At 32.4% G+C, this 16,324-nt stretch overlaps 1 protein-coding gene and 1 long non-coding RNA gene across 7 annotated transcripts; one reads left to right on the top strand and one right to left on the bottom strand.

Annotated features, from left to right (window-relative positions):
• The first annotated feature begins 1,571 nt into the window (after positions 1 to 1,571).
• LOC123715536 lies at positions 1,572 to 2,728 on the top strand. The gene is made up of 4 exons (XR_006754444.1): positions 1,572 to 1,697; positions 1,880 to 2,072; positions 2,423 to 2,529; positions 2,693 to 2,728. It is a non-coding gene; the product is annotated as an uncharacterized LOC123715536 (long non-coding RNA).
• Positions 2,729 to 5,340: 2,612 nt separating this feature from the next.
• Positions 5,341 to 16,102, bottom strand: LOC123714979 (dual specificity protein phosphatase CDC14AB-like). 6 transcript variants are annotated; one of them, XM_045669699.1, is made up of 8 exons: positions 15,285 to 16,102; positions 15,055 to 15,195; positions 10,577 to 10,836; positions 9,112 to 9,318; positions 8,338 to 8,656; positions 7,818 to 7,956; positions 7,383 to 7,560; positions 5,341 to 7,062 (listed from the first exon to the last, which is right to left on the bottom strand). In XM_045669699.1, exons 2-8 carry the CDS (start codon positions 15,098 to 15,100, stop codon positions 6,097 to 6,099), a joined length of 2,115 nt encoding a protein of 704 aa, XP_045525655.1. In that variant the 5' UTR covers positions 15,101 to 15,195; positions 15,285 to 16,102; the 3' UTR covers positions 5,341 to 6,096. The 6 variants fall into 6 exon arrangements, with proteins under 6 accessions (XP_045525655.1, XP_045525656.1, XP_045525659.1 ...); XM_045669700.1 differs by having other exon boundaries at positions 15,677 to 16,102; XM_045669703.1 differs by having other exon boundaries at positions 15,700 to 16,102.
• Between the last annotated feature and the right edge of the window lie 222 nt (positions 16,103 to 16,324).

Raw genomic sequence — 16,324 nt, 5'->3', positions numbered from 1 at the left:
TACAAAATGGAAAACTTAAAGTATCGCATTATTTACGAGTACGAGTTCCGCCGTGACACTAGTGCTGCGGAAACGACTCGAAGGGTGAATGATGTGTATGGCGGTCATGTTGGTCACAGTTCGTTTTTGGTTCCAACGTTTTCGTTCTGGAAATTTTGACCATCAGAACAAGCCCCGTGAACGGCCTGAGACACAAGTTGATAATGAAGTATTGAAGGCTATTGTGGAAGCGAATCCATCGCAAACCACGTCCGAGTTAGCTGCAGGCTGCGGTGTTAGTGATAAAACTGTTTTAATTCACTTGAAGCAAATTGGGAAGATTAAAAAGCTTGAAAGGTGGGTAGGTACCTCACGAATTGACTGAAGCAAACCGGCAAACGCGCGTCGACTGCTGCGTTACATAACTGAACCAGCACAATAATGAAGGTATTTTAAACCGAATCTTTACCTGTGATGAAAAATGGATTCTTTACGATAATCGAGAGCGCTCAGCGCAATGGTTGGATCCTGGCCAGCCAGTCAAATCCTACCCCAAGCGAAAATTAACCCCAAAAAAGTTACTTGTAAGCGTTTGATTTGACTTGTGCCGGTATTGTTCATTGCAGTTTCCTTAAATCTGACCAGACTATTACGGCTGATGTCTATTGTCAGCAATTGCAAACCATGATGGAAAAGCTAGTGGCTAAACAAACTAGGCTGGTCAATCGCTCCACGCCACTGCTACTTCACGACAACGCTAGACCACACACTGCACAATAGACGGCTACCAAATTAGAAGAGCTTCAATTGGAATGTCTAAGACATCCTCCGTACTCCCCTGACCTTGCTCCAACAGATTACCATTTTTTTTTTCGAAATTTGGACAACTTCTTGAAAGGGAAAAAATTTAACTCTGATGGGGCAGTCCAAATCGCCTTCACAGATTTTATTGATTCCCGTCCGACTGGATTTTTAGTAAAGGGATCAATGAACTACCTATGAGATGGCAAAATATAATAAACATAACAAAATATAATATAATAACATAAAATAGAAAACTTCATACAACTTCATACTTTGATTAATTAAATATATTATATTTAAAAATATTCATATGTAAGGATATAAATATTATAAACCTATATATACCTAATATTATAAACTTATCATTATTTTTCATAATTTAAAAAAAAATCCGACGTCTGTCGTACTTTTCATCGTGCGTGGTCACGGTGATTGAAGACAAAAGGTGTTGAATGTCAAAAAGTATCACAGCTGTAGAGAAAGTTATATTATCTGTATTTATTTTCTCGGAGTTGATATCGACTAAAAGATCACGGGTTTTTGCAGAATGAAATTAATTATATATAATTTAAAATTATGTAAAATAATTATAAGTTTATAATAATACATAACTTCAATCCGTTGAAAAAGTGTTTTCTTTAAATGGAGGATTAGTTATTATGAAAACAATAGGTATATTAATAAAATTTATTATTTTATTAAAATGTAGCTTTTCTTATGTGTGATATAATACAATCATATCTCTGTAACCCATAGGTCACCGTAGTTTATAAACAAACATTCGAATTCAAAGTCATCTTACAGTATTTGTGTCTCAATCGTACCTCTTTGAAGCTATATTTCTTTGTATGTTGGTGAAATGAAATTTTTTACACTATTTATTTTTGGTGCTATCCTCGGATTGTGTGTAACTGGTATATATAACACAATAGCTTAAAAGCTTAAGAAATTAACAAATAAATATATTTCTATTTTAAATTAACACATCAGATATCACGCATAGTAGCCGCATCTCATTTTCGATTCGTCAATTAATTTTGAAACGTGTCGTTTCATTGGATTCACTTTATTGACTTCAGTACGAATTAACTTACAGAGTCTCCTCAAATAGATACAAGATACGCATGTGAAGGAAGAACATTAAACATTGAATGTAACAACGGCTCCGTTATACGGCTTATTCGAGCAAGCTATGGACGATTTTTGATAACAATTTGCAATAAAAACGGGAACACTAATTGGAATACCAACTGCTTCTCAACCCAAACTATGCGCGTTGCACATAATAGGTAAGAATACTTCTAGGTAGGACTAGGTAAGTCTAGCCTCAGCGTTCCCTAGTCAGCTGTCTCGTCCTTCAGGCAAGTGCCCCACGACAGCCCAAATGACAAACCTCATCAAGCACTTTTTTAACCACAAATTCAAATAAGAGTCTTGGTGCCGGTTTTAGTAACAAGTCTGTTGAGCTGTAGATGTCCTTCATGCAAGATTTAAAAAAATGTGATACTTTAATAAAGTTTAAAAATTACTACCATATTTATAGAAATATCCATGACACAAAAAATGCATGTTAAAAATAAACGTTTTTTCGTTCATTTATATATACAGGATTACAATTATGAAATTAATGTTTTTTTAGGTGTCACATGCAACAGTCTTGTACTTTACTAGCGAATGCTGATGAATTCGGGGATCCCTGTCCAGGCACGGGCAAATATTTAGAAATTCATTATCAATGTGTACCAGGTAAGATTACAACTTCCAAGACAAAAATATTACTAAAAGCTTAAATTTCCATGGACTTTATACTGTACTTACGGCGTTGGCTAGCCAGACTTATGAATGTGTGAGCTTACATTTAAATGAACTTATTTACTCCACTCTAAATTATAAATGATTATATTTCCAGCTCCAACTACTACTACTACGGAGCCTTCGGCACCACCAACCTGGTTCGTTACAGTTCCTACAGACTAAACTATACAAACGAGTTATGAATTATTTAATATTATCAACATGTCCTTGAGGTCAATAAAACAACCAAGTAAATAGTAATATATCTTTTATTAAGCAAGATTATTCACCATACGGTGTTACTCGAATACACATCCTATGTAACGGTGCATTAGTAACTGATTAGATTGATCACAACATATATAAAATTAATATATACATATTGGGTTAATCTGGTCCCGAATCCATGTATAACATTCCTAGTATAAGCCGTTCAGACACAGGTTTTTGTTATATAAAGAATAAATTTTTTTCGCTAAAAAATTGTAATCAACCTCAGATCTATCTCGCGATATGTAAACAGTCGCATTATTATTCGAAAGCTGCATAATTTAATGCGTAATCTTTTTCGATTGATTATAATCCATCGAAAACCGTGATATACTAAAATGGGTGATGATAGGCGTGATTGATGTGTGATAGGGAGTTCAGTGACACTTCAAATCACTATATAAAATATATCTGTGAATATAAATAAATATTAAGATTAAAAAAATAGTGTAACACGTTAACTGTAGAAGTACGATTCCTAACATTGACTTTCATAATTCCATGTTTGAAATAAACATTTTTGAGAGAAATATTTGGAAGCGGTATTCAAAGTACTTACGATACCTGTGTCTGAATGGCTCTTTTATGGCGAAATTTCATAATCGTTATCTTTCCATAACATGTATAGAATAAACGATTAAAAAATCAGCCTTACATTCATTATCATCACCTTTGTCATTAACTAGGCCGAATTTCAATGGAAACAACTTAAGCTAAGTTAGGAAATTCAAATTCAAAGCTCTATTCGATCACTAATGCTAAATTATTTTTAAAGTTCTTCATACAAGCCAACTCTATACCAGCAGAAACAAAATATGAAATTCAGCCCAGTTCGATTGTAAAAACAATTATCTATAAATGTAAATCATGATCAATAAATGTCAAATTAAAATTCCTATATCTACAAGAATCAAAAGCAATGTAAATCTATGACATAATCTCGCACCATTTTGTGAGTATAACAATTGACTTTTAGTAAAACAACGCAAGGCAATCATTCATATTATAAATAATACCTGTTTACTAAGTCGGTATTGTTATTGTTAACTATAGTTAAATAAAAAGAGCAATTTTTATTTCATTCTAATTAACATGACTACAACCCTTTAATATTTTATAAAACTCAAAGTACAAATTCCTGCACGAGTATTTCTCACTTTAATTGTTGTATGTTCAAATGAAAATAAATGTTTCTCCTGTACTTTAATTAATTCATTGCACAACCGTCACTGCCAAAGCGCTTTTAATTTTAGATGCCAGCTGTTTCATTATCAGCATTATGCATCAAAAATATTCCTTAAAACATCAGTCAATCAGTCAATTGTTATACTAGATTTTAAATACACAACCAACAATGACAGAAAAACGACAAGTTAGACCCAAATGTATACAGTACGTTTAAAACGGCTCACCAGCTGCCTAAATACTAACAGTCCGGGCTGTACTTACAATATTATCTAAAAACTTTAAAAAATCCGTACCGAAGGACCAATTACTTCATTATTTAGTAGGATGGACAGATCATGTTCTTAATAAAAATTGATTATGTTTAAGCCGACACCGTATAGTTGCATGTTTTCTAATATTGTAAGTACCACACACTAGATAAAGTATTAAAAATGGCATAAACAACAGTCTTATATTATAACACAACTAATATAAATTTTGTTTACATTATCTTGTAAAGTTTCACTACAATTAGTTTGGGACACTTTATACTTATCTTACCTATTGAAAATATATATTGACGTCTTATGCAGCATTCAGTAAACTTAAAAACTGGTGGTTGCTGTTGTTATTGGATTTTTGTTGCAAATAATTAAATGTATTTCTCATAACATAAAATTGTAAATTACATTACAAATAAAATCGGGTCACTTAAATGATTAGGAAGGCAACCAGCGGAAAAAACCAGAAGTGCGTAATTAAATAAACAATAATAAAATGTAACAATAGAGAATTATACATTATAGTTTTCATGTAATTTTACTGATTGTGTTTACTCTTTGACAATAATACTGCGTCTAACCTCAACATATAATTTGCTCAAACAAATCCAGGATGATATAACAAAGAAAATATTTTGAAATACAATTTGTGATATGACTATAAATTCGACTGTATTTTATATAATATATAATTCAATGACTCTATTAATTTTCAAATCATAATAATGCGATTACTTAGTAACATACTAAATGTAAGTTAACTATTATATAACTATTAACTCATGCAAAATATTGCAAAAACTAAGATACAATAAATCATGTTAAGTATAACAAGGAAGCCTTGAAAAGCTTAAATGGCATTTATATACTAACAATAAAATAATTATATTACAAAAATATGTCATCTTAACAACTAACTTGAAATTCCAATAACTCTTTACGTTTGTATGTATAATAAAAATAAAATATAAAGCATTTTCAAAAGAAATAAAATAAAATATTTTTTTATAATAAATTTAAGATATAAATAACATAATGATGCTCTTTCAGAACAAATATAAAAATTTTCTTTTTCTGAATTATGTATTAATCGAAACGTTACAATATACTTTAGATATGTATAAATTGTTTTAAATAAAATAATAAAAAAAATATAAATAAAGGTGGGTAAAAATATAGCATGCAAAACAGTTTTGAAACTTAACACAACTAATTATTGGACATTCAACCACTTATGTCTATATAATAAGAAATATAATAAACATTTAGGCTCATTTTGCTAAAATACGTAAGCGTAGGCGCCTCTCACGATATATGTAACTGTTTAATATAACCTCAAGTATTTCCCAAAAATATAGGTTTTAAATATTCCTGGTTCTATCTGTTTTAAAATTAAATAACCGTATAATATAAATAGTTAGACCGAATTTTTAAAAGCAATAATTACAAGAAACGCCCACGGATTTGCGTATTTTAGCAATTATTGGTGTCTATAAAGCGATTACTTAATTGATAAATTTGTTTAGAAAACCTTTTTATTAGGGAACAAACGTGATATGGGTTAACAAGTCAGTCGGCACGAATCTAAACAAACCTACCAATCCGGCTCGAAGGATCATTTATGATAATATATAATAGAAATTCATTATCCAATCGATGTCTGCGAAATCGTTTTTATTGATAAATGCTGTAAATATGCACTTGATTCCAATAGATTATCAAAAACGTCCCTCGAGTTTCCTAAAACAAATACAACATGTGCTATGCACAACTATAACTAACTCGCTACGCTAAGTAGAGATCATTTCTTCTTCACGGTTGAACCGCTAGCGCAACTACTCGATCTTGTTTGGACACCCTCTTTCTTCAGTAGGCTCACACCGAATGCAGGACATTTTTTTCGTAATGCCTTAATTTTATACAACTTATTCCCTTGCGAATTATTTGTCTCCTCGTAGTTTTCTGGAGTCACATCAGCAGTTATAACCGAGTTAGATAAGGTGTCCATCGGTTCGGGACTTTTAGATTTATCCCGTTTTCGTCTGAACCTGAAGGGCGTGTCTAGGGAATCAACAGAGATGTTGGTTATATTGGTATCGCTTGATGATAGCTCTTGGCTCGCTTCGAGATTACTTTTGGTGACACTTTTAGGAAGCTTTTTACGGGAAATGGAATTTGATCGAACAATCATTTTCTTCCTGGCACTGTTTATTACGGGAGTTTTTGGTGTAGCTTTGAGATTCGGCTCTGATGGAAGACGGTTTTTGCCATTCAAATGACAATTTTCCGTCAGCGTTGTCAAAGTTGTGGTAACATTGCTGACGGTTGTGACGGCGTTTGTGTCGTTTGACGTCATTTTTGTGGCACTCATGGCTTTTCTGGTAAATGTCTTGATGGGGCTTGCGCCGTGAGTGTAGTTTGCCGGTCGCGCAAGATTGGCACGGCCGTGGAAGCTGTTTTTGCCCGTAAATTGAGCTTTGACCCCAGTTAATTTGGCTTGGGAGTTGGCACCTCTTGTAGGGGGGAAAGTGGACGTTTTGGCCGCGTAGTGAGATTTAATCGTTGAATTTATTAATCTCGGCTGTGGTTTGAGGTTGGTGTTATTGGCATTCTTTACATTGTTCGTGGGAAGCATATAGTTCATTTTTGGTGTGAACACTTTAACTGGTAACATCGGGGAGGCGGTAGTCTTGTACTTGCCAATGACTTGCGTTATATTGTTTTCTCGATCTGTCTCGTTCGCGTTAAGGGCATTGGCATTGTCCAGCTGGAATATAGAAAAGTATATCATTTTAAATTAAGTTACATAGTCAACTTTCACAGTTGATGTCATTGTGTTCACAGTAATATGCAATTAATCCTAAATGGATTTAAAGATGTATCATTGTTTAATGAGATGAAACATATGCTGAATTTATGAAGTAAGGATAGCTAAAAGTTTTTCTTCTCCTTCGTTTTCTACATAATATAAGCGCTACAATACCAATGATGGATATTTATTAGTTAACTGTATCTCGTACTCTTGTAAAAAATATCAATTTGTTTCTCACTTTAATATGAAAACAGTTATCGCCATACAAAACCTACCTTATTGGTATTAGCATTCTTGGCGTGTAATATGGTCTGCAACGAAACTGGTTTTTCTTGTATTGGTACCGGCTCCGGGGCCAAGTCACTGTATATCCCTCGTGCAAACACGGGTAGCGATGTGATGTTGTGTCTTCGACGGTGTGCGTCTCCTTCAGCATGCATCCGAGGTTGAATGCTGTAAAAGATGTTGCCTATATAATGCACTTCAATTATAAATAGGCCAAGTAAAATGTATGCAATTGTAAAAATACAGGTTATTCGGTGTTATTTATATATAAAACAGGCATCATAACGGAGTGCATATCATACATTTATATATTTTTGATAAGGACTCTACTCTTTATGCAATAATTTCTTGAGTTTACGTCGAAGATCGTATCGAGATAAAGATGACATTAATATAACAGCGTCTCTCATTTGTACCGTACTCACTTCTCGAGGAACCACTGCTGGTGGCCAATAACAGATCCAGGTCTGCAGATCCGAAGCCAGGCGATAGCCTCTCGAGCTGTGAAGGCATGGTGCTTCATCATGTAGCATGCTATCAGAGTTCCTGTACGGCCAAGACCCGCTGAAAATTTTGGTACTTTTGCACTACAGTTTTACCCGTAAATCGGTCTTAGTACTTAAAGAAAATCTCTTTGATTTGTTGATATGATAATTACGAATACAAAAAAAAAACGAATTTGGTGCAGTTGTTAAATATATAATAGGCGCAGACATACAATTCTGTTCCATTTATATGTATTTCGACAAAATCTTATTTATCGCTCGAGTGTTTAACATTCTTTCTTTCAGACTTCTATTATATTTGCATTTTCCGTTGTTAAAGAGCATTTATGGTAAATTTTTTAGAAGTTCTTCTAACAACTGTGTGTTCCAAACTGAATGTTTACGAGGACCCATCCCAAATAATTGTTTATTAAAGCACATATAACATTAACAAATTTACCTTTACAATGTACAGCAACAGCGCCTTTCGCCACCTCAGAGATCCTTATGAACCTGTTGACTATCAGATCCGAAGGCACCGAACCGTCGACAAAGAACAATTCCCTATGCTCAAATCCATGCGCCGTAAACTGCCTTGCATCATATGATTTTTTGTTAAGCCGAACGATGGTGGTCACGTGGTGCTTCTTGAAGTATTCGTGGTAGTGTTCCGGGCTATGTAAGGGGTATCCCCGGTCCAAGCGCGAACGATGGTGAGGACCGGAAAACGCCAGCATTTTCCCGGGTATTATCCAGTTGAGATCACCGTTTTCTACTTTCTGCAAATTTTATGGTCACGTACAATATTATATATTCTCAATTCCGTTTATGATAATACTGTTTTACTAAACTCAAATTAATGAAGCTTTAAGTCAATACAAGTAATGTTTTGTGGTATATTATTAAGAATTCTGTAAATAAATCCAATCAAGATGGTATGTAGGACCACCGTTAAAGCTCTGCGGTTAAAATAAATGTGATGATATACATCTGGACGAATGTAGGATAACTAGACTGAATGACTTGTCTTAAAAATTATTAATGTAACTCCGAATAGTTTTTTCACCATTGGTTAAAAGATTTCAACTATTAATTAAAAAATAGAAAGGTACTGTTAAGTACACAATGAGGCAAGGTCCAGACATATTGTCAAGTCCCTGACTAACACTGACTTATTTAATCCTTCTAAAAATTGACGTATTGAGGTCTTTAACATCTCAAATTCAGCACTCACCTCATAAAACAAATACTGTTCCGTATCAAAGTGCTCGAAGTCGAAGAATTTCGCATCATGCGCCACTTTGACGCCCTGCAGCACATCTAGAAGCGATATATCAAAGAGCGCTGGTCCGCCTGACGCATCACGGAAATTCAATAAGGACCAAGTACCTTCTGTTAGCTGTTTGTGGACCGTACCAGGGGAGGAGCCCAGATATATTATCTGGAATCATGAAAATAATATTTATGTTTTGTTACTAAAACTCACTCAAGCTGTTTTGAGAATCGCAAATGAAATAAAAATACCATGTAATAAAAAAATAATTGTTCATTATTTCACATAATGATATAACTATGACGTGGTTCATTATTTGCAAAATGAGTACTATTATACTAATAATAGTATAACCTAATAACAAACTGGAATAATCAAGAAATCAAATATCTCAATATTCAAAGAGCCAAAGTTTTATTCGTTTGAAGCACAATCCAAACAATCAGATTAAGTGAATTTGCTGACGTTTCGTTGCCGTTAACTGTATTAAAGGTTCTCTTATCTAGAACGCTAAATATATTCTGTAGTTATCGCGAACGCCTTCGACAAACATAGTAGGATAATTACGACTCTGTTCCTATTAAAACATACTGTCTGATATCAATGATAACTTTCATGATTGATGGAGTTTTTATTGATCATTGTTAGGATTTCATAACACTTCAGTGATTTGACTCATGGAAACAACTATTGAATAATGCTATTCTAGCGTAAAATACATACATTAATCAAATATATTAATAAAACTATTCTGATATTTTCCTAGATCCTTTCATTAATGATGGTGATGAAGGCTCTGCCGTTCCCTCGAATGTTCGGGGTTAAAATATACTCTTGCCACAACTTTTTCAAGTAATATATTAGTAATACCTTACGAATGATATAAATAACATCTAAGCTAATACAATCAAACTGTAATTTTGCTAAAATAGATACGATACAACGTCCCACGCAAGTCGATTATCCAATAAAACGTTAATCTAAAACACTGCTGAACGACGTAAGCTCTGTTACCTACGCAGTTTATTGTAAAAAAAAACTATTTTTTATCAAAGCTACGCTATACGAAAGAATTTGTGTTTTTCCTATACAAGTTTTTTTTGTACCAGACAAGTAGCAGTTATAATAAAGCCAAAATTTAATTTATTTCAAATTAAACATTTGAGATCAAAATGAATGAAATATGAACAGTTTAACATAGATAAATAACTAAAGTATTCTTTTGTCGTTCTTAATCTGTCATATTGTGTTAAGCTGTGATGATGGGAATTACAGTTTAAGGTTTTTTTTTTAATAAGGGATATATTTAATAACATATAGAAGCTGAATTATAAAGACAAGCAATGAACATGACCTTCTAATATAAGTAAATATTCATCTTTTATAGTCACACGTACGATAATCATCAATGCCTAAATATTCTAACCTGATAACTCCCAATAAGATAGGCCGCGTTAAGCCTAAGAGTTTCACTATTGCTAGTGTAGAAGACGATTTTTTTCTTCGGATTCTTCTCCAATTCCTCATTAAGCTTGTTGCAAAATTGATACAAATGGCACAGATGATAAGGGCCAAAATCATAGTAGAAGTTTTCATAAACAATCTCATCTTCAATGTGGAAGTATTTACTATTGCGCGTAGGCTTTGGTTTGTAACCAGTTTTGAGGGTTGCGAAATATAATCTATCTGAAAAAACATAACCACATGTCTTAGTTAAAGTAAAATTACATTATTATAGTTAGTTTTTGTTCCGATTTGGTATGGCTTTGGTATTTTTCATATTTCTTTATCAAGATACATATCAGGCAAAGCAACAGAATTCTAGAAGCCAATACACGGCAAACCACTTCCTAAATTGATTTGCTTTACCAGCTTTTCTTTTAAATTCAATCAGACTTTGAATTGCTTACGAAATAAAATACTCTTTCAATTCGCAAAACTCAAACTTTCGCATGCTTCTAAGTAATTTTGTCTAACTCCACCTAAAGAAATAACATTTAATAGTTTTTCAGAGTTAGATTTGTTACAGTCTGCACTTATATTAAGAAAAACTAAAGGGTGAATACTTCGTATTAGTAAGCTGTAAAATAATTGACAGTAAACATAATTTTGGTAAAGAGTACTTTGAAGATTAGACATAAGATCTTAAGGACTGAGTGGCCAATAAACACTTGATGCTCTAGAAAAGTTTTGAAGCAATAGTATTAATTTCCGAATACATATGGTATAGATAGATGTATTTATGTAAAAACGTACTCCAATTCAGGCAACTATACCTAAAGTATATTGACACAACTTTTAATTGAAGTCATCTCTGCTCGAATGCCATTAATTTTCGCTGACCACGTTAATTGGTACATGCATAAAAAATACTCGGAATTGGCTCTGTAATAATTAAATGACCAATTACGACGCTGTGTTGATATTGTTTTATGCATGTCAAATGTTTGCATTATATCATGAATATTTAAATAAGCACTTGTTTAGGAATAAATGCTTCTCTTTGTAAAATCGAGTAATCCTCCTGTTCTATGAAAAGTAACTACGGTCTACAACGAATAGTATTACCATATGTATCTTATATATTTGTTATATTCGACAAAACTAACAATCTAAGCGTAACAGTAAATCGATAAAATACCACACCGTAATGCGTAACAGTATTAAAAAATACATTTACATAGATACATAAGATTTGACAAACAAATATTTTATGTGTTACGTTTCAAACTTAGTAAACTCATATTAGGGATTACATTTCTTTGAAATTGCTTCAACTTTGGTGTAAGTCGGTAGCAAAGTTGTACACTTTTTCGTTTTAACACCAACTTAGAAACCTTGAAAAGGAATCGATGCTAAAATAAGCACACCAGCCCTCATTTCAAGGCGAACGACGAAATTGATCAAATTCTAATTAACGCTAGAATGGCGTTTCAACTCTTGACAGGTAACCCTGCACCAGTTAAGAGGTAATTTCGCATACTATTATTTACATGCAACGTAACAAGGAAAATTGATAAGAGCGTAGAATAACTTAAGCGTTTTTTTATGTAATAGGAGGCTTACCTGATGTTAAGTGATACCATTATGTTTCATGTAGCACCAACCTTGTACATAGTCTTTTCCAACGACAATAAACGCGGTTATTAGCAGGATAGTAATAACAACATTACTGTAGTAAAAATGAGTGATAATGTGTTTAAAATGCCTATTTAAATCAATATTGTATTAGACCTAATGAACCGAGAGCCGTTCACTTTGGAAGGCAGAAACAAAAATGATAGACGCACGCTTGATTTCCGAATAGAAGTACATTTTCATATTGTTTATTTCTAATTCGAATTTCGAAATTCTATTTGCAACACTAAACCAAATGCAAATATTTTTTCCGTCTGTCCTTGGGCCATACGTTACATAACTTCAAGGGCACTCCAACACTTGCACCCTACATCATTGCATGTGTAGGGTAGGAAGCCATGCCTATTTTTGAATTTAGAACATGCGGAGGCTTGATTTGAATTGTAAATATGCAGGTCACTTAGAATATTTAAATATTAAAAAAGCATAAGTCTAAGTTAGGTTTTTGAACTTATAACTAATGGTGTGAAGTCAATTTTTAAATTAATAAATTTTTATCTTAAGCCATAGTCTGAAAGGCAGTGGTCAGTTTGTAAATGAAATCTTTAAAGCTTTCAATTTCATAATGATCTTCTTAACAAACGAAAATAGTTTTACTAGAAATCAAATTTTGTTCTTCGGCGTTAACCGGCGACCCAGTACTTTGCTCAATCATGAAGCCGGTATTTATTTGTAAACCTAGGCTTACATTAAAATACGGTATAAAACAGTGAATAACACGATTGTTCAGCAATCTGCCATAATGCAACCTTTGATATGCTAACTTTTATATTAAACTTGTATCAATAATAACATTGTTCCTGTTATTTACAAAATATAAAAACCAATCCGAAAATTTTGGGTTATATGCCTATTTAATATCTCTCTCTGACATTAGTGCTAAATATATTTACTAGCTTTAGATGACAAAAGATCAAAAAGTAAATATGTAGTTATTTTTTTTATTTGAGAACTTTTACATCTACGGATACTTTATTCGTAGATCTTTTAACGTTTCTATTTTCTTATCTATCAAAAACACCATGCATAATGTATGCAAATTACCGACGGTAAGACGGCGCTGCAACATAATGGCAAATGCAATGTGGCTTGCATAATTTATATACATAAAAAGTAATGCACTTTTACCATGCCCATGTAGTTAAAACGTACAAGAGTGGAAGTCTTATACATGCTTGAGTACACAATCACAACTCTTTCTTACAGATAATGGTACAGAGTAAAACAGTAATTGGATCTAGTTTGTAGGCTGTGAAATCTGATCGCTTATTGAACTTAATTGAACAAGGAGACATAGAAATGTGCCTGAGACATCGGCGGATTTATTATTGGTTTGGTAAAAATCGTTTGTTTCTATTTCCTTTATATGCACGTAGGTCAATATATTTGTAACACGTCGTTGACTTTTGTTATTACGTGTTGGAACGACCTCAGGGATGAGAATAGCACGAAACCACTAGGCGATATATATATCGAAACCAACTCAGCAGGTTCAGTTTAAAGGTGAAATATAAAATAAAACATAGATTGTATAACAACCACAGTTGCGTGTAAATTTATAATTATGAAATCGCGATATTTTAGGAAAAAGTTTAATAATAAAAGTTTGAAAACTTTATAAATTACATTTCGGAGGTTTTTTTTTTTAATTACGTTATCAAACGTTAACAATGTAGTTTTATATATAAAAAAACACGTCAAATTGATAAACCTCTTCTTCAAATTTTTCGAAGTTGATTGACTATTAAAATATGTTATGGGCTAATAATACAGTTGACTATCCTTTAGGTGATTATTATATATTTCTCGTTTATTCCATAGTGAAATTGAAATAGATGTACTTGTAAAGGATATCACAATATTTATTGATATATTGTTATAACACTTCTATGTATTGCATGAGTTTTCACTTAACCAAGGTCTTGTTATACATCTATACATATATTGTAAATGCTTTTAATGCAACGGTTGACATACAAGTACTGCCTTAAAGTCATAATAGTGAAAACTATTGAAACCTGTTATGAGGTAATCAGAGAAAAAAGTAAGTATACTATCATTAGGAAAAGCTTAGTTTTAACTTACTAATGATAATATGATCTTCTGTGTTGCAAAATAATTGTTACATCTGGAGTACAACATTTAATAAATTGTTTGAACACTGAGCCATTTACACAGTTAGATATTACAAATTGAACAACTTGTGTTGTCTTAGTTAAAAATTAAATAAAAGTCCCCGAATTTGACTAGCCTGTTTTCCAATAAGAATTTACATTCATACCAAAACTAATTTGTACACACAATTTTAAAGGAACAAATATCATTACCAATACTTAGAGGAACCTTGACAAACAATTTGTAATGGATTACATAAAACCTGAAGGTCACTTAGAAGCTTTGTAACTGTCATCTGATGTAATTCTCTTTGTTGATGTTGATGTCATTGTGTTACTTAGAGTTTATGACTCCCACATATTTGAAATTATATTTAATAACTAACCAATATTTTAACTATTTATAGATAATAAATAGGCTTTATAGGCATTATGGTAATAAATTAGATACAATTTACAGCTTCTATTAATTTTAGAAGATATATTTATATATATTTAACTTGATCTACAAATTATAACTAACATATAATTATTACAATGTAATTTCCACAGAAATTTGAATTATCAAATTACACTATGGTGTATTAGTAGTTGTATGTTTTATGCATTCATTTACAGTAAAACTATCTATATTTTTATAAAAGTTAGTTACCTTTAATTATCTCCGTAGAAGAAATTATTATATCATTTTCATCCATTCTCACTTTGTAACATAACAGGTTGGTTGATTTCTTTATTTTAGGTCTACAACACTAAGTAGGATGTCCAAATCCTCTTTCATATTAATCATTATCTGTAAAAAAAATTGATGGATAAAAGACATCATGATCACCATATTTAACTCGGTAAAAATGGACATGATTTCAAATTTAACACAATCACCTTATTAGATAAGTAATGTCTTAAATGATATAGCTTAAGAATATTCTAATTAAAAGAAGGTTGTAGAATAGTAATTAACTACAATTTATGCCATCTGTTCCAATAATGAGAAGCTTATTCCTTAAAAGTGTATTTCAACCTTGACAACTTTATAAAATCAGTCGATACTCCAAAAGAAATGATCTTAACATCATACAACACTTAAATCTGTAAATACTATCATTTGTAGTTCATAATATAACGTATATTAATAACACACAGAAATTAGTGAAAAGTTACTCTAGAAATCGACTAGTTTTGTTAACATTCTGTCGTTTTTAGTTACAAGACAGAGTTAATTTCTTGTTGGCGCGTAGGAGTTTTATTACGCGGCGTGGGTCGCAAATTCTTACTTAAAACTAAGGTCAGATGCTACCAAATAGGAACTATGCGAACTTCCAACGGTTTAAATGATAAAATCATTTATTGAGTCTTCCGATCACATTGTACTGCACCGCTCAGCAACTTGTTCAACACTTGACTAGCAAAAAACCGGGCGTAACAACAAATCACAATAGTAGACGTAGCATCACAATTCACAAGGTCGCAAACCGCCGTTCTGCCTGATTTGAGCTCCAATTCAAATTGTTTACCTGGTTCGTACTGTAACAAAACAGATCGGCATTTGCCGGAAATAAATTATTCAGATGAATAGTTTTAATTCAAAGATCCCCATTTACATTTAAAACACTGACTGAAGAGATGGGTAACACTGCGCTACACTACAGATAAAATTCTAAATTAATATATTATCGTATAATCGCGCTATGCTGCGCGTGTCAAGTCTACACCAAGTCTGACAACTTACTTTTACATTTTAGTTGTGCACAATGCGCATGTCACTGTCACACCGCCATATGTTAATTTACTTTCGTCGAATTCGTATGCAAATACACAATTTTCTCATTGCGATATTCATGCTTAAGTCAAAACCGTTTCTATGGGTAAACTCTTAGTGGAAAGTCACCTCTAAAACTTCAGTCAAATTATATATATATTAA

The sequence above is a fragment of the Pieris brassicae genome, chromosome 10 (genome assembly GCF_905147105.1).
Source record: "Pieris brassicae chromosome 10, ilPieBrab1.1, whole genome shotgun sequence".
In the NCBI taxonomy this organism is placed as follows: Eukaryota; Metazoa; Arthropoda; class Insecta; order Lepidoptera; family Pieridae; genus Pieris; species Pieris brassicae.
Note: the sequence above shows the minus strand (reverse complement) of the source record. Positions and strands in the feature narration are given on the sequence as shown.

Bases quoted from the DNA above. Each gene is read 5' to 3' on its own strand.
- LOC123714979 (XM_045669699.1), bottom strand. From the start codon at position 15,100: ATGGATGAAAATGATATAATAATTTCTTCTACGGAGATAATTAAAG. The intron at 7,561-7,817 runs GTGAGTACGGTA...CATCTTTTACAG, and splicing joins CAGCAGTGGTTCCTCGAGAA to CATTCAACCTCGGATGCATG. The intron at 7,063-7,382 runs GTAGGTTTTGTA...TCTATATTCCAG, and splicing joins AGAATGCTAATACCAATAAG to CTGGACAATGCCAATGCCCT.